This window comes from Botryllus schlosseri, chromosome 5 (genome assembly GCF_051294905.1).
Source record: "Botryllus schlosseri isolate E-star chromosome 5, Bs_hap1, whole genome shotgun sequence".
NCBI classification, from domain to species: domain Eukaryota; kingdom Metazoa; phylum Chordata; class Ascidiacea; order Stolidobranchia; family Styelidae; genus Botryllus; species Botryllus schlosseri.
The window spans coordinates 15,560,448-15,579,322 of record NC_137240.1 but is presented as its reverse complement, the minus strand read 5'-3'; the positions used below and the strand labels follow the sequence as shown (position 1 = coordinate 15,579,322).

The window sequence follows — 18,875 nt, the reverse complement described above, 5'->3', positions numbered from 1 at the left end:
GGAGTGCACCGGTCTCGCAATCTGCACGTCCAGGTTCAATCCATTCCATTCTTGAGCATACTGTTAGATCAGTCTGCTCCGAACTCATAGCCCCAAAAAAACAAATGTCTGTTAAAAATATCACACCGTCTCCATTCAGATCTTGTACACTTGCATATTTTGGCTCGTTCTGCATCAGTTCATCTATATCAGAAGACATCAAAGCGACATAGGTGAGATTCTAGAATTGTTTTGCATTATTATATCGCGATTTTGACGTGTGCCATATAATGCAAACGGAAACGCCTGTCTCTGTAGGCATGTGAAATGTGCCCCTGCAAGTTTATCCTCACGGCTTACATCGAGCATGCCCAAGAGAGGGGGGATTTTCGAAGGGGACCAGCGACTTATTCTTCATTATTTCAGGCGCATGTTTCGACATACATTTTACGTAATAATTTCTGAGAATAAGTCAGTGTCTTTTACACAATAGATAAAACAGAGGATTTACTGTCATTTTTGTAACTAGTCTGCCCTGCTTCTAGAAATGTTTGACCGGAGGTGGTATACTGGTATATGTGTTGCGGCATGAAAGAATCTTATAGCGTTGGATCGGCACAGTCTTCTGGGCTTCAGAATGATATAATTAGTAGAGATAAAGCTATTCAGTCCAACTGAAATCTAAAGATGCTTTTCTGTTTAAGGATCGACAAAATCACACTGTATCGAGCTCAAATATCCACACTGAATCATTTCATTTTTTTTAAAGTAGGTAAAATACCAGTATTTCTTCATACTATCTGCAAATTTAATCTACACTTGCTCGCACGTATCTGTATTGCTTAGTTGTAGTCCACGATCCCATGCGTCATCGCTTCAAGTTTTTTAAGGGATAATAGAGCGTGTGATCATCTTCCCGCAAGTCAATTAACATTCTTATTGGAAGCTATCGTTCAAACATGATTTGTTCAATGAGAATGTGCAAAGCACCTGGAGTACAGTTACACCTATGGAATCGTAGGGAAACAGAACGATGTGGCATACCAAAATCTTCACTAAACTAGATCGCTAGACTATGCTAGATAAATGTAACTATTAATCTTTCTAAAATATGATATACAAGCTACTTGTCATGTAAGACTCATTACAACAAATGCTCTCTTAGAAAACATCAACCCTTTCATCCATTTCCTGCACTCCTGATGGCATAGCTTTGCAGCGATAGCCAGATTCCCCAGAGACGTGACCTGTTATATGTTTGAAAATTTTGCTGCAGCTGCCTCGGATGACAATGGGTGGATATTGCGCGCCTTCGAGTACATCAGGAACAAGCTCGGCAAGTACTGGATATTGGTCGTGTACAGCTTCCTTCTGGTGATGGCCTTTGAGGGAGTTCCGTCTGGAATCAAGTTGATTTATGCTTTCGCTTTGACGTTGAGTGGATTCGTTTTCGAGGTGTGCATGCATTGAGATTGTTTTATGTATTAAAATTGTGAGGTCTGGGCCCCCACTGTATATGCCCTGGACTGGGTAAAATTGAGTATCCGAATTATTGGATTCTGAATCGAGTATTGGGCTATAAGTCGGGTAAGCATTTGAGCACCACTTATTGTGCCGTAATAGCAGTATGAATGACTTGCGACCAGAAAAAGAATAATGCCATATGCTGTATCGTATTGCATCGTAACTATAATTCTGAATGATAAAATAACTGATACTGGCAAGGAGTGTTAAATATCAGTACTCAAAAAATATTGTCTCTCACTACTGCACTTTGAATGTGACAAGAAGCACTCAATTTGGATCCGAGGCACACTAGAATCATTGTGCCTTGCTCTAATTTTGAGATGTACACAAAATTTCCGTTGACTGCAGAAATCTGATATCAAAATAGCAATTCTCAATGTTTCGGTCGATACACTGTACAAAGTTGCAATCCAGGCAATTTACGGCAGTTCCATGTCAGGCTTGACCTCTATTTGGTATTGATTCATTTTGGCAATAAATTCTTGATTCCAGTTGTCCTGGAACATGTGGAGGAAGCTTCTATCTGCCTTCCTCTACTTCTTGATCATTTACACGATGGTGGTGCTTCTCTTGGTGTACACTTACCAGTTTGACGAATTTCCCAGCTATTGGAGAAGCTTCACCAACTTTAACGACAGCCAGTAAGTATAAGTTTGCGTTACTGCGTAACAATCATGAAAGATGAGCTACTCAGGTTGTACTGATTTCGATATAGAATTTGGTTAAGATATGTCAATATATCTCAATCCGATCTGCTGCCATTGAGTGTACCCAGTATGTAAATCTGGGCGAGATCAGGGAAGTCTAAACAATTATATATATTTCCTGAATTTCAAATCCAATCTGTTTAATATCTGATTTAGTTTTGTAAATGCAATGTGCTATGTCAGTTTCAATGACTTCTTTTTTGTTCATCCACAGGCTTGAAGACCTGGGATTGGTGCAATATCAGGGGGCTGGGCAGCTATTTTTGCGTATTTTTATACCCACCCTGTTTCTGCTCACCGTTATATTTCAAAAACATTACTTCCATGACCTATTTCTACAGGTGGGCTGATAATATTTAGAATGTATTGTGTGCTACCTAGTTTTACTCGTAGGAATCAGTTTCGAGTACACCAGCCCTTGTACCTACTAGAAATCAAAATGAAAATCCTTTCCACTGGAATAGCATGCTGGGAGAGACGTCACCTTTTGCAGTTGCTGATATACGGGCCAACTGATCTCATCACGGTTTTGTGCCAAAGCACCGTAGTGAGGTCTTGAAGAACCACCTATTTATGCTACTGATGCTTATTCACCACACCTAGAGATAGTTTAGCGACAATAAAAGATCATATATTTGCAGTAGTCAATGTGAAAAGCCCTGTATTGTATATTTTTAATTTGCTCACCAGATGCAGTCGATTGAAATTTGGCTGTGATATCTTTTCTATGGCAAGACATTGAGAATGCCGTCACATTGTAGCAACGCGGCTGTCAAGTCGGTGAAATTGCAACTCTGACGGATATAGCGTGGTTTTGATGATTCGTACGATACCGATGCATACCAACAGCACACTATCATGTACCCATGTAACGGTGATTCCACTACAATATCGGCCAGTAATCATTTTCCCCGAGTCTAGCAGTCGCAAGCGTTGTAGCCAGGGTTGTCATCGTCATCGATCAAAAACTAGGAACAGCCAAGAGCTCCTAATAGCCTGACTGCAAAATTTGTATGCTGATGCATATGAGTGTTATAGTTAAGCTTTTCAAGGACAAATTTTATAGTTTTATACTCCTCTTTAATCTTGGTATAATGACCAATTGATACAGGAGAATATGTATTTCCGTTGTGCAAAAGTACAATCTTAGGCTTCACAAATTGCCTTTTTGACAAACAAATATTTCGCATCATGTCATGTTAATATTGATAGAATGACTGAGAACGACATGAGGGTTCTTTATAGTCAATTATCGATTTATGCGCAGAATAAAATTAGAAAAAAACAACGATTTTCTTCCAACCAAGTGAAATATTTAAGGGTAAATACGGTAATTTTGGGATTTTTTAGGGGTATAAATATCTTCTAACGAAGAGCCAATCTGACAAAACTAATGTGATATTCGTAATCAGCAATCTAGAAAGCCCCAGAAACGGCTCTCAGATGTCCTGCCTAATTTTTTTTTTTTCATTTTGTTGACCAGTGCCAAGATCTGTCATATTTTTGACCAGCCAATGTCGTTTTATAAGACGAGAAACTTTCGAAATAGGGTCAGTATAGTTTTTTAAGGCATCACCCTTCGAAATAGGAGCAATCTTATAAATATGGACGGTATTGCAACCGTGGGTGCAGCGTTAGTTGAACCGTATTCATGCCAGTCGAAATCTATTTTCACAGCTAGTCACAAAACGCGTCAATCACTCCAACGGCAGTAGCGTCGCGTCCGGATCCCCCCGAAACGGAAGCAGCGACGAAGGTTCGATGGAAATGCTGGAATTGAATCGTAATACGTTCTGTCTGGTTTACGTCGCGAGCGTCTGAACTCTCGTTCTTGCATCGACAGGGAAAGAAGAACCGAAAAAAAGCGAGGCGGCGGCGTTTGCGCAAAGAGCTTTGGATGCGTTTCTCGAGTACTGGTACGGCCTCGTCCGTCTGGCTTGGAGACTGTGCGAATTTCATGTGTGGAAGCTCGTGGCCATCACGGTGCTAGTGTCGGCGTTGCAGCAGGTGATTTTACCCGAATACATTCATAGATAAGCACACATACCTAGTGTCGAGTGGCAAATTCACGAATTTCCGAATTAAAAATGCCATACAGGTATGTCACAATTCACGCTCATATTCAGTGAAACATTCGTTTTCGAATTTATTAACTCAATATTGATGCATTGCTCTTATCATAATATTTGTTTCGTTTTTATTACCGGAGTCGCCAAGTGTTGAATTCGCTGGCAAACGTTTTAACGCTTGATTTTTTCAGGCCACCGCCGTTTACTTCGTGCTGTTCGCCGCGTGGGTCGTGTTTGTCGTGACTCGATTTGGAACGTTGGTACTGTACCTGATCACGTGCGCGTAAGTACCCAGGTTATGACTTTTTAGGTAACTGAATGTAGTATCAAAAATTGTACCTATTTGCAGGGTCATTAGTGGGGATGGTGTGAACCTCTGAAACGTTCAGGTTCGTGTGAACGCAAACCTTTTCGAAAGGTTCTGTGTGAACGCGAACATGAACCTCGTAACGTCACGTGACGTCATATTGCTAGTTCCAACCGTACATTTTAGTGATGTGATAGCCTATAACAATGTAAACGTCGCCAAGTGTCGCCAAATGTATCAACTGGGGCAATCAAATCATATAATAATCCCATAAAATCAATATCTTCTGTCGCTTTGCCAACAAATTCGAGGAGGACTTGCAAGGGAATATAAGCTTACGACTTAACGGTATACGCCAGACCAGACAATGCATTCGGCGTCTGAGTATTGCTACGTTGATATTGCGCAGAACGTAAACCGGTTTCTATACTTGCTACAGATATCACCCCATTAAAAAGTTATACAGCAGTAGCCAACACCCCAATCACAAGGATTTGTTTTTTATGATACAATAAACACATGAAATCAAGATTGACCCCCTACGCCAGCTAGATTTTTTTTACATCAGACAACGATATCAATTTCATTGATTGGTTGAATAAGCATCATTCGCTGTGAACCTACAGGTAGCGTATTTCGCTCTTGATCTTGTGTGATTGCGGGTCAAGCTCACATCAGAGAGTCACTAAATATTCACGAAGGAAAGCTGGATATTTCAAGCAAACTTTTGTAACAAAGCAAGTAGAATTTTTGAGATTTTCAAGGTGCAAGGTCGCTTACTTTAGATTTTTTATGCTGCCAGCGCCATGCATAGAGTGGCCCGCAGTTGAAGTGCAATAAATTTCAACCAAAGATGTTATAATGAAGTGAAAATTGTAATAGATGAAAAAGGTTCACAGTGCAGAACCTACCAAGGTTTGTTTGTGAATGTGAATCTCTAAATTTCGGAGGTTCACACACAGAACGCGAACGTGAACCTCACGTTCACACCATCCTTAGCCCTTTGGCAGTGGTACTTTTCAGTGTCGACCTTTTTCAGCTACTTGGCAGTCCTCGGTTTTTGATTCATGTCGATGGTAACCAAGATTATAATTTACTCACGCAGATACGTCGGACTACTTATTATCGCGTCCATGTTCTATGAATTTGACTTTGTCAGCGTACTTCGAAGCAGCGAACACGACAAGTTAAACTACACTTGCAGCTTTAACACGTCTACGGTAAAACGATGGCTCGAATTTTCGCGTTGTTGATGTAATCAATCCAGCCTATATGTTTTGTTGTAGAATCCACCTGATAACGAGATCGTGACCCACGACCTGATGTCTTGGATTGGGTTTTCTAAGATGTCGAATGGAGGATCGTATTTCTATCACGCTCAGGTTTGATTTGCTTCGAACCCTCGGTTGGGTGTCGCACCTCCGCTCCTGAATGTTGTAAGACTCGGAATTACGACTCCGATTTGACTACTCCAACTAGCTTGACATCGCGAATGTGTCTATGCCTACAATTCCGTCTAATTTAAACAGATGAGGTCTGTAACTACTTAGGTTTTGCTTACTTACTACAATCATAACCTTTCAAGTAAGCATTAGTGGTTATAATTTCACACTACCACCGATTCTACCTAACAGTATTAGCTTTTTACGTAAAACTAGGCCTTGAATATTTACGATGGTGATTGCTTAAGACCCTTGACGCTGATTACTGTAATTCAGTGGTTCCCAACCTTTTTGTCTTCATTCCCCACTTCGGATTTATTCCGAGACATAATTCCCCACTACCCAAAAGTTTATGGAGCAGCTATATGCTTGTTTGAGCACACAAGACACTCAACCGCACCAGTACGCAAGACAATCGCCTGTAACTGCAACATCAAACGTATTGTGAACCGACAACAGTCAAAATTTAGCAAAAGCATTATTTCACGTCATACTGGTCGTGCTGGATGTGTTTCTGACGCCATCATTGGTTATCTCGAGTAAAAAATGAGTTTTCGTGAAGAACACGCAATACAATTTTGGATACATACATTCCAGAGCGGTAAACTGATAACGGTAATTGCGCATGTGTTGCCGTAAATATGTAGACTATCCTGTATATAATGTTTAACAAATGCGTCTTTCTCCACCAGAAACCATTGAATTCCCCACCGGTTGGGAACCACTGCTGTAATTAGTTCACTGCCTTCTGTGGATTCTGCTTGTTCCTCAGTTGCTCATGTCTGTGCTTGGAAGTGCAATGTGCTAGTCTTATTTGCTTGTTGTTGAACCTAGAAAACTATCAAGCAGATTTGCCTACGCTTTTCTCGAAAAGATGCCACATTTAACTTTTTACTAATTTGGAAATTGCTACTCTATTTGTGCTGTACTGCGCTCTGCTACGATACTGTGAAAATTGCCATTCCCGTGTGTACAGGGCTACATTTCCATCTTGATCATGTTGGCCTTCGAGAGGATCGTGACGCGGCGTCAGGAATGGAGGAGATTCTACAGGAGAGAAGTTAAGATGAATCCGAATTTGACAGCGCTTTATCCCAGCATCGATCGTTCCAAAGCCGATGATGACATAATATCGTGCGGGAAATATCTCGCCAATCACTGGTTCTACAAATTCGGAGTCGAGGTTTGTCTGCTTCAGTGTCATATGTGTTGACTAATCTGTGTATCTCAATTGTATATTTGCGCTGAAGTCATATAGTATGATATGAATCGAGTAATAGGAAGTGCCTTACCGGTCATAGGAAAGTAGCCTTAATTGCCTTAAATGAGATGGCGCGCGTGAATCGCATTGGCCATCGCTGAAATTTGTGTTATTTCTTTATTCATCATTGTCTTGAAGCGTAGAGGCTATCCTGCTTGCTAGATTTAACATTGCTCCAATCATGTTGGCTAATCATTGGATGCGCTATGTTAATGTGAGGTAGGTAGCTCTGTAAAACAATATTATTCTTCTCATGATATAACGTACTTGTGTATTTCAGGCTTGCTACGTCATGGCTGTTGTTACAATTTGGATAAGGGCTGATGCTTTCGGTGTGATCTACTCAATACTATTCGTGATCGCCATGCTGATAAGAAAAAGACACCCCTTGTCCAGGTTAGTTTTTCATGTCGTTTAGTAATTAGGATGCTTGGTTTGAATAGGTATGCGCGTGTTTTTACCAGGTATTGGAAAGCATACGCGTTTCTTCTGATGACGTTGTTGATCATGGAATATGGCTTTGCGCTAGGAATGCCTCCAATATGGTGCAGCAAAGGTAGGTTTGCATGAGTACCGGTACCGTAAACCGGGGTAACTTTGGACAATTTTCAACAATTCCGCTTTGTATCTTGGAAATGCTAGGTTGTAGGGGAGGCAAGTTTTGTGTTTTTCATGGGTCATGGAGCAAAGATTAGAATTACCTAATCCAAAATCTTCATGGTCATAAGTAAGTGCCTTATTTTCGTAAATTTTCCGTGTCCAAAGTTACCCCTGCATGTGGGGTAACTTTGGACAATGTAGTTTTTTTGTATGCCTTTACACTCTATTGTTTATGAAACCTCGTAAATGAGGCTTATTTGGTAACAGTTGATGAGAGCAGTGGCTAAAACTGAAACAAATAGTTTATGTCTGGCCTATTGCATGATTTTTACCAAATCCAATCCCCCCCCCCAAAAAAAAAAATTAGGTAGTTTATGAAGGGCAATGCCCCCTAATTCATCCCTTATCTCGATTTTCCCCCATGCCTTCACCAATTAGGACTTATAAATAACATATGGTGATGAGGGGTATCCCACTGGCCATGTCAGCAATCGACAGCAAACAGTAAGCATGTTACCGTGATTTATTGCCGATTTCAAATATGTTACTGTTCTTTAAAAGATACACTTTCCCTTTCTTATGTCCTCTGATTGATGTATTGTCATAATTTACGGTATCCCACATTCAGCAGGCACATCTTTAGGAGTATTTGATAAGTTTTTGAAGTAGCTTACACCCGATTACAATCTCTCAGCTCATTGCCTACCCATTTTTCATATTTTGGCAAACTCTTAATTTGTTGACGTTCTCATTCCATTTTAAAAAGCCATCAGGCCGGTCATAAGGAATATAGTTGACGATACACTTTGACACAGATGAAGCAGCCACTTTCCAGAGCTCTAAATATCACATTTTCCACTGTCCAAAGTTACCCCGTTCTGATAAAATTTGACGGGGCAACTTTGGACATCACATCTTCTTGTATTGATCTAAGGGTGAGCCCACTGAGATTTTTGCCATGGATTAAGACTACTTAGAGGTATCTGCTGCCAAGTTTTGAATCTATGAATCACATGCTATCTATGTTTGGTTGTAAGAAGTTTAATGGCCATCAATTTCGATGAAATTGACCCCCGCCATTAATTTATCAATGTTGAGTCAAGTTTAACTGGTAGTGAAATGAATCCATCTTTTATTAAGACTACTTGTGGTACTCTTGCCTCATGAAAAAGAATTGGACATCCAGCGGCAACCCTTTTCCATCAATAACCATTTAAATCTTTTACTGCTTAGTGTCCAGAGTTACCCTTAAGTCCAAAGTTACCCCGGTTTACGGTACCTAATATCGGCCAGATAATACTATCTAATATAGTCAATCTTAAAATCATCTTTCTCACCTGGTCAGCATCGTTAATGTAGTAGAAGTAATGCCACAAATTTGTACCGGGTTGAAAGTAGCAATTTCTAAACCACTAAGTAGAAAATAATGAGCTCAAAAGTACTCAAAGTAAGCAGTTTCAAAAGGTAGATTTGTTTAATTGGTCGTATACTTTTAGCAGTGAATTGGAGGGTGACCCCTTTGGCATTGGAGGACGCGGCTTAGAGACTAATGCACATTGACCGATGTCACTACAGATAGGTACAATTTTGGAGAACATATTCAGTTACCATAGTTCAGGGGTTCTTTCGTTCGGTTTTCGTGATAAATTCATTGAGAAGGTTATGCAAGCATAACCCAAAGCTACTTTTTACTTTGCAAAATCCAAATTTGAGTCCTTGAGTTCTCATAAAAAGTTGAAGTACCCGTTCCTGACTACCTCTGGGTGCGGACGCTGATATTGCAGAACTGTGCTCCGTGTTATCAAACGCCGTTTTGCAGGCCACGAATACCCTTGGACCCAATTCGATCACGCTTCGGGACAAATTCGCAACAGACTGGTCCGCTGGATGTACCTGCCGGACTTCATCGTCCCGCCCATTAGCAGGACTTTAATCGGTAATAGTTTCATTGTCAAGCGTCCCCACCAGGCGATATAGCCTTGCTTTGTTTTTGTAGTGGACGTGTTTCAGCTGCTATTCGTCATCTGCCAGATGAACGTGTTCTATTTCGAGAGCAAGGCCGAGGCGACTGTTCACGGCGGGGTCAACACTTATCTCTCGCCAAAGTATTTGGACGGTGTCACGCCTGCTTTGAATCCGAAACGAAATTTCATGTCAAGGAAGTACGTTCCTTTGATTAGCCTAGTCTAGAAAATTATATCTGAGAGGTTTAGTCTCGTAATTTGTTTGATGTAATCGATCGCAACTACATGATTTTGAAGTAGTGGCAACTACTACTATTTAAAATGTGATGTGCTTATTAGGGGATCAAGGGTCGAATTGCCGTGCACATTACACACTCTGATACCAGGATTTGAGAAATAGTGGTAATGTAATTTTCTAAAATCTATAAAAAAGACTTCCTGGCTAAATATCAACTCAAGAATGATTGTTATTGTAAAAGTTATCAATCAGCGGTGGACTTCAGTAAATTCTACGGCTTCATATCTACACACTTGTCCACCGAACAATTAATTGCTCTGGTTTCATAATGACTTTGCCTATTTTCGAGACCTTTTGCAATTCATTGAATGTGCGGCATCGAAATCCTGCAAACTCTTCTGCAATTTTTTTTCCTGCGATAATGAACACAGAATGATTTACATGGAACAAGAAAGTAGTAATATCTTGATAAACGATTGGAAATATCATTTTCTCAAACTGTTTTAAGATCTATTTTTGTTGAGTTTTGCTGTATTATTACATTTATCTGACAGTAACTTATTCTGGCTATTTTGAGATTAAATTTTTGTTTGAAGCCTTACTATGCCATTGTTTTACAAATATTGAAATATCAGCAGCATCGATCATATCTGTGTATTCTCAAATTTGTCAGTTCATTTTCACATTTACCGTGTTGAATTTATTTCCAGAGCGAGAAATCTTTTGGATCAACTGAAAGTCGCGGTCTTCCAGTATTCGTTTTGGGTCACTGTCATCTTCATTTTCGTTGCCGGTACCGCAACGGTGTCACTGTTTTGCATGGGGTATCTGGTCGCTTTTTTCTATCTGATGACGTATCACCAGTCGCTCTTTGTGGATAAACCGAGCAAGCTGCTCAGAATATGGAATATTGTGCTGGGTAAGTTCAATTTGTCAGCGGATTCTGCTGTGCATTTTATGAGTATGCTGTCCTGCCCAGTAGATCTACGGATCAAGTTATTCTTATAGATAGATTTAAATTCTTGATTCCAAGTATGTCCCAGAGTTTTCTATGATCTACGTAGTGTATATCTTTATATTTTAGTCATTTTATTCTTCTATTTTATTTTGGATTTTACTAGGGATGGTGTGAACCTCTGAAAGGTTCAGGTTCGTGTGAACGCGAATCTTTTTGAAAGGTTCTGTGTGAACACGAACGTGAACCTCGTGACGTCATGTGACGTCATATTGCTAATTCCAACCCTTTCTTTCAATGAAGTGATAGCCTAATATGCCCTATATTAATGTACACGATACCTAGCGAAGATTCGGCCCACCTTAATGCCACAATGCTGAAGTACATATCGGCGTTTTAAACGTCGCTAAATGTATCAACCGCGGTAATCAAAGGATATAATAATTGCATAAAATCAGTACATTCCGTCGCTTTGCCAACAATTTCGACGAGGACTTACCAAGGAATATAAGCTTACGCCTAAATGGTCTTAGCCAGACCGGACAATGTGTTTGGAGTCTGAGTATTGCTACATTGATATTGAGCAGAGTGTACAACGGGTTTCTATACTCGCTACCGATACCACAAACAACAAGTTATGCAGCAGTAGCACGCACCTTAATCGCACGGATTTGGGTTTAATGATACAGTTAAGATATGAAGTCAAGATTGACCCAGTACGACCGTTCGATTTTTTACATCAGAAGACGATATCAATGTCATTGATTGGTTGACTAAGCATCATTCGCTGACTACGTATATCGATTGCGGGTCAGGCTCACAGCAGAGAGTCACTAAATATTCACAAACGGAAAGCTGGATATTCTGAGAAAATTTTTGCAACAAAGCAAGTAAAACTTTTAAGGTTGTCGAGGTGCATGGTGCATGCTCGTTTAGTGTTAATTTTTTATGCTGCCAGCACCATGCATGGAGTGGCCCGCAGTTGAAATGCAATAAATTTGAGCCAAAGATCTTATATTGGAGTGAAAATTACAATTTACCAAAAGGTTCACAGTGCAGAACCTACCAAGGTTCTGTTGTGAACGCGAACCTCTAAATTTCCGAGGTTCACACACAGAACGCGAACGTGAACCTCACGTTCACACCATCCCTAGATTTTACTCCTTTCTGTGTCACGTGCAGGGCGTAAAACATCAAAATACGTATAGCTGAAAGAAGATGCCAAAAGTTATAAATTGCCCTAATACGTTTCAACAAATCATTAGGAAAATCCGCGACTACACGCGAATACTTAGCTCGACGGAGAATTATCTGCAAATTCGCAACTAGTCAATTACCAGGCGGGAAATTATACCATTTCGTAGGACCTAATTGTTTGCATGACATTTTCGTGACAGGTTACAACGTCGCTGTGATCATTTCGAAAATATGGCTGCAAATCACCGCCTGTGTGTATATCGACGTTCTGGTGACGCGCGCTTGTTGGTTTGTTCAACTCATGAATCTCGTGTGTTCAAGACCGGCGGATTATGAAGGACTGACAGGTCTGTGTGACGCACGTTTTGGCAATTTTATTGCGGTAGCAATGTGTTGTTGGAAGCATACGTCAGAAATGTTATAAAATGTATCTTGGAATAGTGATTTGTCCAATGCTGAGACTTTAAATAACTGGTTCGTGGTGCAGTAGTTCAAGATTGCTTTTGCAACAACCACTGCAAGAATACATATACATTCAATTCAAACTTGAAGACTTTTCCGATGCCTCGTATCAAAAGTTACGTCACCCTAAAGGGATTCACACAAATGCAAAAGTAAAACCAATATGGCAAAGTATGATGTAACAGTCAGAAAACAGACTTCAAATTTACATTGTAGCAATGATGACAACAAACTTTTAAGTATAAGATACAATATTATACTATTTATTAATTGTATTCCTGCAATGGATGTTGTGATGAGAGAAACCATGAAATTTGTGCTTCCAATTGATTATATCGTATTCAGGCGCTTCGTACGGCGAATGCACAACCCCGACCGTGTACTCGAACGCCGGGCTGACCTGGGACTTTGTCTGTTTCCTGTTCCTGATCATTCAACGTCGCATCTTTCAATCGTTTTACTTCCTGCACACCTCCGAAGACATGAGTATTTCCATAAAGATGGCGTCTAGGTTTGGCTGTAGTGTTTTTCTTAATGTGAAGTGTTTTGTTTCGAACCGAAGTCTGCGTTGCAGAGGGGCCGAACTGTTTCGAGAGAAGCTTATCGAGGACGTCAAGTCTCGAGAGCAGGAAGAAGACCAGAGCATCGGTCAGATCAAAGATAAGTGAGTGCGTAGGTCGGCGATTGAGATATAGGTCTGATAGTTGGGCACGTTCAGTAATAGTCTGGTTGCATTATTGAAATATTAGCGAAGTTTTTATATATCGCTCTTAAACCTACTGTAGAACTACTGAATCTTAAATTATCCGCTGGTCCTAGTGTGAGATGCAGTCAGTCAGTTATGTGCATCACAACACTATTCCCTGTTACCATCTTGGCATGGTAAGGATTTTGTGTTCAATACCAAGACCAGGGTGGCTTGGAATCGTGTTGTCTTAAGATTAACAAAAAAATAATCTCGGTAATCGACTTTGAACCAGCGTCATGCCAATATGATGATGCTAATGGAGATTATGATATGCTCCAATTTGTTTTACAGCATGATTGCCATCCGAAAGAAATATGCCAACATTGGACGGGGAGAATTGGTGACACACACCGACGGTATGTGTTCTATCTATGTTACAGCAGGGCAATATCGCTCTGGCACCTTACACGTGTATGAGTGACCCTATTCTTCATTTTCTTTCTTGAAGTGATGTATCTCACATGTAGAAATGATTAACTTCATGCATCTGTATGAACTTCAATTAGTAAAATAACTCTTCTTTAACATTTCAAACTATCCTAAAATTGTGTTGAAAGCCTACCCTTTGCTTACATCCTGTAAATGAATGATTGTGTTGCATGGTCCATACTGCTCATGTAAATAAAGCACCTTATACGCAGCAATGCGATCGGGCGATTATTACATGTTTACGGAAGAGGACGAGGAGGAGAAAGAGGAAAAAAAGAAAGAAACAGATATTATGAACCCCATTCAGGTTAGCGTGAACTCTGATCATGTATAGTGTGATTTTTCTGAAAATATGTTACCGTTCGCAGTTGCTGCATACGATCGACACTGTCGGCATTGATAAAGCATTGGACGAGAGGGAAGAAGACAAGAGATTGCTGGATGAAGGAGGTGCGTTAGCATTGTTCTTGAATGTTTGACGTCGAGTAGCATCAGTTTTTAGAATGTGTATGGTAATTTTTTAATGTTTGGTTACCAGACATGAGCGATTTAGTGCTTTGAAATTCCAAATCAGATAGCTGCTGACATTTATTCGAATGTCCGAATCTAAATCCATCCCTGAGAAAATTCGTAAATCCATATTTCACCCAAATCCGACAGAAATCTTTCTCAAATTCAAATTTACTCTAATCTCTGCTGACAACTAACGGATAGGAGGAGTGTTGCGGTCTGACACAACTCCGAGCTTCACTGCTGCGCCCAACTGCCCATTAGCATGCCGTGCTGCAAAAACATAGGGAAAAACCTGTTGAGAGACTTGATAATTACTCTTCTCAATTTTTTGAAAATGGCATTCACTTTTGACGGAGTTGAGTTTAAGATTCATATCTACAAAAGGAGAGCAGCCAAAAGAATTGCATTTTCTTGGCGGAGATGGTCATCAATGAGGTAGTTCTACTTTTCAAAGTTTGCAAGTAGCTTTTGCCCACTTGCACTTCTACCTGAACTGTTTTTATTGAAAACTACATACTTTTTATACTTTCGGTTTTTAAGGTAGAAGGTGGTTTTTGTGGTAGTTTCTGTCACTTTTTTGAGTGAAATCGTCATCATGACCGTGTGAATGCTACCGTATCACCGTAACTGAATGTATTTACGAAAATTGTACCTATGTCTGGGTAGGTAAGTCATATTGCGTTAGTCTTGAAGATGTATTTTGCACTCTCAAAAGTAGCCTCCTCAGAATAACTGCAAAAATGGTTAAAAAATTACTTTTGAAAGTACTTGCTAGTGGTACATTACTCCAACTGAGTAACTAGGTGACTACTTTGACCATCACTGGATATTGATATTTAGAGGACCATGTTCCTGTACCGAAGGAAACCTTATCGGGTAGATCGACGGAAAATCTCATTGCTGCAGTAGAACAGGAAGAGCAAAAAGAGAGAGGTTTGTTTTACGGCGACATCCGTGGTGCGATTCTAGTTCTATTGTTGGATGTAATTCTCAGGAAAATTCAAGAAAGGGATGATTTTCTGTTATGAGCTCTGCCTCTCTGGCGTCGACACGCTCACTCTGTGGCTGAACACCGCCAGCTGCGACTATCGCAATGTCGCACTGCGATTGTCTAGCGAAAAGGACGACTTAGCGAAATTACGACTGCGTGAGGTAATTGTAGTGCTGTTTTTTACCTATTGTTGTTGGTCCTAATTAGGGACTGTTACAACTGTGGCTAGCAACCACAAATCTCGAAATATGCAGTATGCTAATAATTTCTGGGCTTGCAATCAGTTAGGGTAACCCTAACATATATATAATATATTAATAAATCATTGTGCCCGTTTTAAAAGTGATTATGATGTAACAGCCAATAAGGAGGTTGAATCCTTCATGGTCGCAGAGCGTTAATGTGTGCGGAGTATTGTTCTGAATCAAATTGTCGAGTCTTCTCTTGTTTTCGATTCAACTGTCAATGCAGACACATTACTATAATGATATTTGATTAACAGCCACAGCCGCGAGACACCGCGTCCACGGAAATACTGATAGATGCTGGAGAGCCCGGAGCACAAACGCTGCCAATCGATGGGTGAATATTCATTTTTTTTTCAGTCGATACCATTCGGAATGCGTCCTTATGCTCGCAGCCCTTTGTGAAAGAGCAAGAGCTACAACCTTGGAAAGTAATCAACACTCCCGACTCCAACGAAACGAAAATTGTAACTGCAAAACTCCCCGATTCTTGACTCATAACCTGATATAGTGGAAGTAGTCAGCGATGCTCCTGAAGTAGGATTAGCAGTAACACCGAAAATTTGTGCTAGATTTCAAGCAAACGTAGTAATTTCCATGATATCTCGAGATTTGCTTTAAATTCAAATGGAAAATGAACGGTCTGAAGAGTGTACAAGCAAGAAGTTTCAAAAAGAAAATTTGGTCCGGGGTCTGCAGGCTGACCGGCGCAAAACGACACCACTAATAGGCCCATTCTTCGGAGATATATCCGGTTGCGATGATCTGTTGCACTCCAATTTTGCTCTTGAAAAGCAACACTTCCATATCCCAAAAGTTCTTTCTAATTTTGACAGTGTTACACTTGCAACATTGTCATTCTGTCAACTTCAATTTAACAGTGACAGCGGCGAATCTGACGACGACTCTCAAATTATCGATTTGAAACCGCACGATTTCGACAAAGATCAAATGCGACTTGTGAGATTGTTTTATGCGCTATGGTGAGTTTGCCCGCGCGGTCTTGACCGTGAACTTTTGATGTTGCTTCACGTCGCACGTTTAGGTATTCGATCATCTCCCGCACGGACATCGTGTGCTACTTTCTGGTCATACTCAACTTGATGTTGAGCGCGTCTATCTTGTCGCTGGTGCTTCCGATCGCGATATTTCTCTGGTCAACACTGTCTACGCCGCGTCCAACAAAACGATTTTGGAGCTTTTGCATCTTTTATTTGGAGGTGAGGACGGTTTTCCTTTCTCCTGTGATGTTATAAGGGTTGATAAAGCTATGGATTGAAGCTACCTAGTATAGCAGCCGACGTCGCCGTAATAGCGGCAAGCAGACCTCTCGATACCTACAGAATTTCCAGATTCACTCGCAAATTCAAACTAGACTGATGAAACTGCCTGAATTTCAGGCCTAGAAGACTGGAGCTGACACCTAAATCAGCCATCACATTTGAAGCCTTGAAACTTAGATCGGCAATATCGTATCATGTAGCATGAGCCTGTGCGTGTCCGTGGAGATACAACATTGTATTGTTGAGCCTATAGCATTATCACATGGTATAGTGAGTGCGTTATTTATAACAAAAAGAAAATATTTATTTTGATAAGTGCAAATGGCAATTCTTCATTTGCGAACGTATGATGGTATGTATTTGAACTTCGTAATAATTCGTTCTTACTATGTTTGTATGTATGTTTTTGGTATGAGCAGGCAATACTTCAGAGTGTGGGTTAAATCTAGGGTTAGGATTGGGCTATGTTTCGGATGTAGTTAGGGTAAGGATTACTTTTGGCGTTGAGGCTCGGTGTTGCGTTCCAAGTTCGCATGCTCAACTGTAGGGCTACCATCCTGAACTTTTAGGCTACTGAATGATGGCCAACTTTCAAAATGTCATGATTTTGACAATACCACCTTCTCAGTATTGATTGTTGGCATATTGCGCATTCAAGCGATGATGCATGCCTCTTTTTTCGTTCACAGGCCGTCATCCTGTTGAAGTTGATTTTCCAATTCGAGTTCATCCCGTGGAATGCCGCGACGGAAGAAAACCTGCACGCCAACAACCCGTTCTGGCCCCCGCGTATTATCGGCGTTGAGCAAAAAGATAAGTGGAGCACAATGGATCTGGCACAGCTGATTGCCTTCTTCTTCCACAAGCAAATGCTCAGCGTGAGTTTTACGGCTGCGAGCCTGCATAGGTAGTCAAAGTGTTGCTTTTTCAGTAGAAGTAGAGTTAACATCTTAAAATTCTACTCTGTTACAAGGCATATCATAATTATTTGGAAAATGAAGGTAATTCCAAATAGTATGTTTGGTCGCTGTGCCAGTATTGCTACTCAAGTAGAAGTAGCAATTTCCAAGTCGTGTGAAAATTACCCAAGTAAATAGTTTCAAAATGTAGATTTGGTCAATGGGTCACATACTTTTTGCAGTTAATCAGTGGTACATCTTCGCTACTAATGTTTAATTACCAATGACACTACAAATAGCTACAATCATCGAAAATGTCTCCAGTTAATGTGATGCAGGGGCTCTCTTGCCCATTTTTCATGACAAGCGTATTCCAAAACAAGCGTACCCCAAAACAACTTTCTACTTTACAAAATGTGTAGAAAGTAAGTAGTTTTGCCTACAATACTGACAAGCGGAAGTATAAGTAGTCTAAAAACATAGCCAGAAGTCAGTAGTATGAGTAGGGGGAACGTACGCTCTGAAAAAGTAAAAGTGCCTCATTGCTGACCACTTGTGCGAGTGTGATATGGTTTTAGTAACGTTCCGTTCGGATAGATTCACGGACTGTGGGACAAAGCCGAAAAAACTGAAGAAGAGAACGAAACGACAAGTAAATCTGACGCTGACACCAACTCGAAAAGCGAAGACATCACAAAGAAAGAAGCGGTCGCTACAAAAGGAGAGGAGGTGCCCGGGGAGGACGCCGACGAGTCGGAGAACGGAGACTTTAGCAGGTCAGAAAAGATTTTAAGATTTTACGGAGGTAAAATGGTGATGTAATCGTCCCAGATGTTTGAGAGATATTCTAAGTTTCTGCCAATGTGCGACAATAATAAAAATGAATAATAAATAATAATAATAATGATTTGTCGGATTTACGATGGAACGATATTAATAATAGAACTGTAGAGTTTAGTTTGTTTATTGGGAGCGCAGTACACTTCCACTGTGTCAAGTAAATGCTGTACCAGGGATGGTCAGAGGTGGTCACTGGACAGTAAAAAAGTACTATTACTT

General features: G+C 40.5%; 1 protein-coding gene across 1 annotated transcript in view; it reads left to right on the top strand.

Moving 5' to 3' along the window:
* Positions 1 to 18,875, top strand: part of LOC145439197 (piezo-type mechanosensitive ion channel component 1-like) — a 46,232-nt gene that overhangs the window by 19,987 nt on the left and 7,370 nt on the right. Inside the window, 28 exon segments of the mRNA XM_080316687.1 lie at positions 140 to 212; positions 1,256 to 1,434; positions 1,999 to 2,147; positions 2,428 to 2,554; positions 3,891 to 3,996; positions 4,057 to 4,220; positions 4,474 to 4,565; positions 5,695 to 5,809; positions 5,876 to 5,971; positions 7,008 to 7,214; positions 7,573 to 7,688; positions 7,757 to 7,848; positions 9,712 to 9,828; positions 9,889 to 10,054; positions 10,805 to 11,013; positions 12,447 to 12,593; positions 13,054 to 13,219; positions 13,283 to 13,372; positions 13,748 to 13,812; positions 14,098 to 14,192; positions 14,254 to 14,335; positions 15,239 to 15,331; positions 15,393 to 15,550; positions 15,892 to 15,971; positions 16,516 to 16,617; positions 16,680 to 16,854; positions 17,607 to 17,795; positions 18,414 to 18,592. Coding sequence (XP_080172813.1) covers positions 140 to 212; positions 1,256 to 1,434; positions 1,999 to 2,147; positions 2,428 to 2,554; positions 3,891 to 3,996; positions 4,057 to 4,220; positions 4,474 to 4,565; positions 5,695 to 5,809; positions 5,876 to 5,971; positions 7,008 to 7,214; positions 7,573 to 7,688; positions 7,757 to 7,848; positions 9,712 to 9,828; positions 9,889 to 10,054; positions 10,805 to 11,013; positions 12,447 to 12,593; positions 13,054 to 13,219; positions 13,283 to 13,372; positions 13,748 to 13,812; positions 14,098 to 14,192; positions 14,254 to 14,335; positions 15,239 to 15,331; positions 15,393 to 15,550; positions 15,892 to 15,971; positions 16,516 to 16,617; positions 16,680 to 16,854; positions 17,607 to 17,795; positions 18,414 to 18,592 — 3,629 coding nt within the window.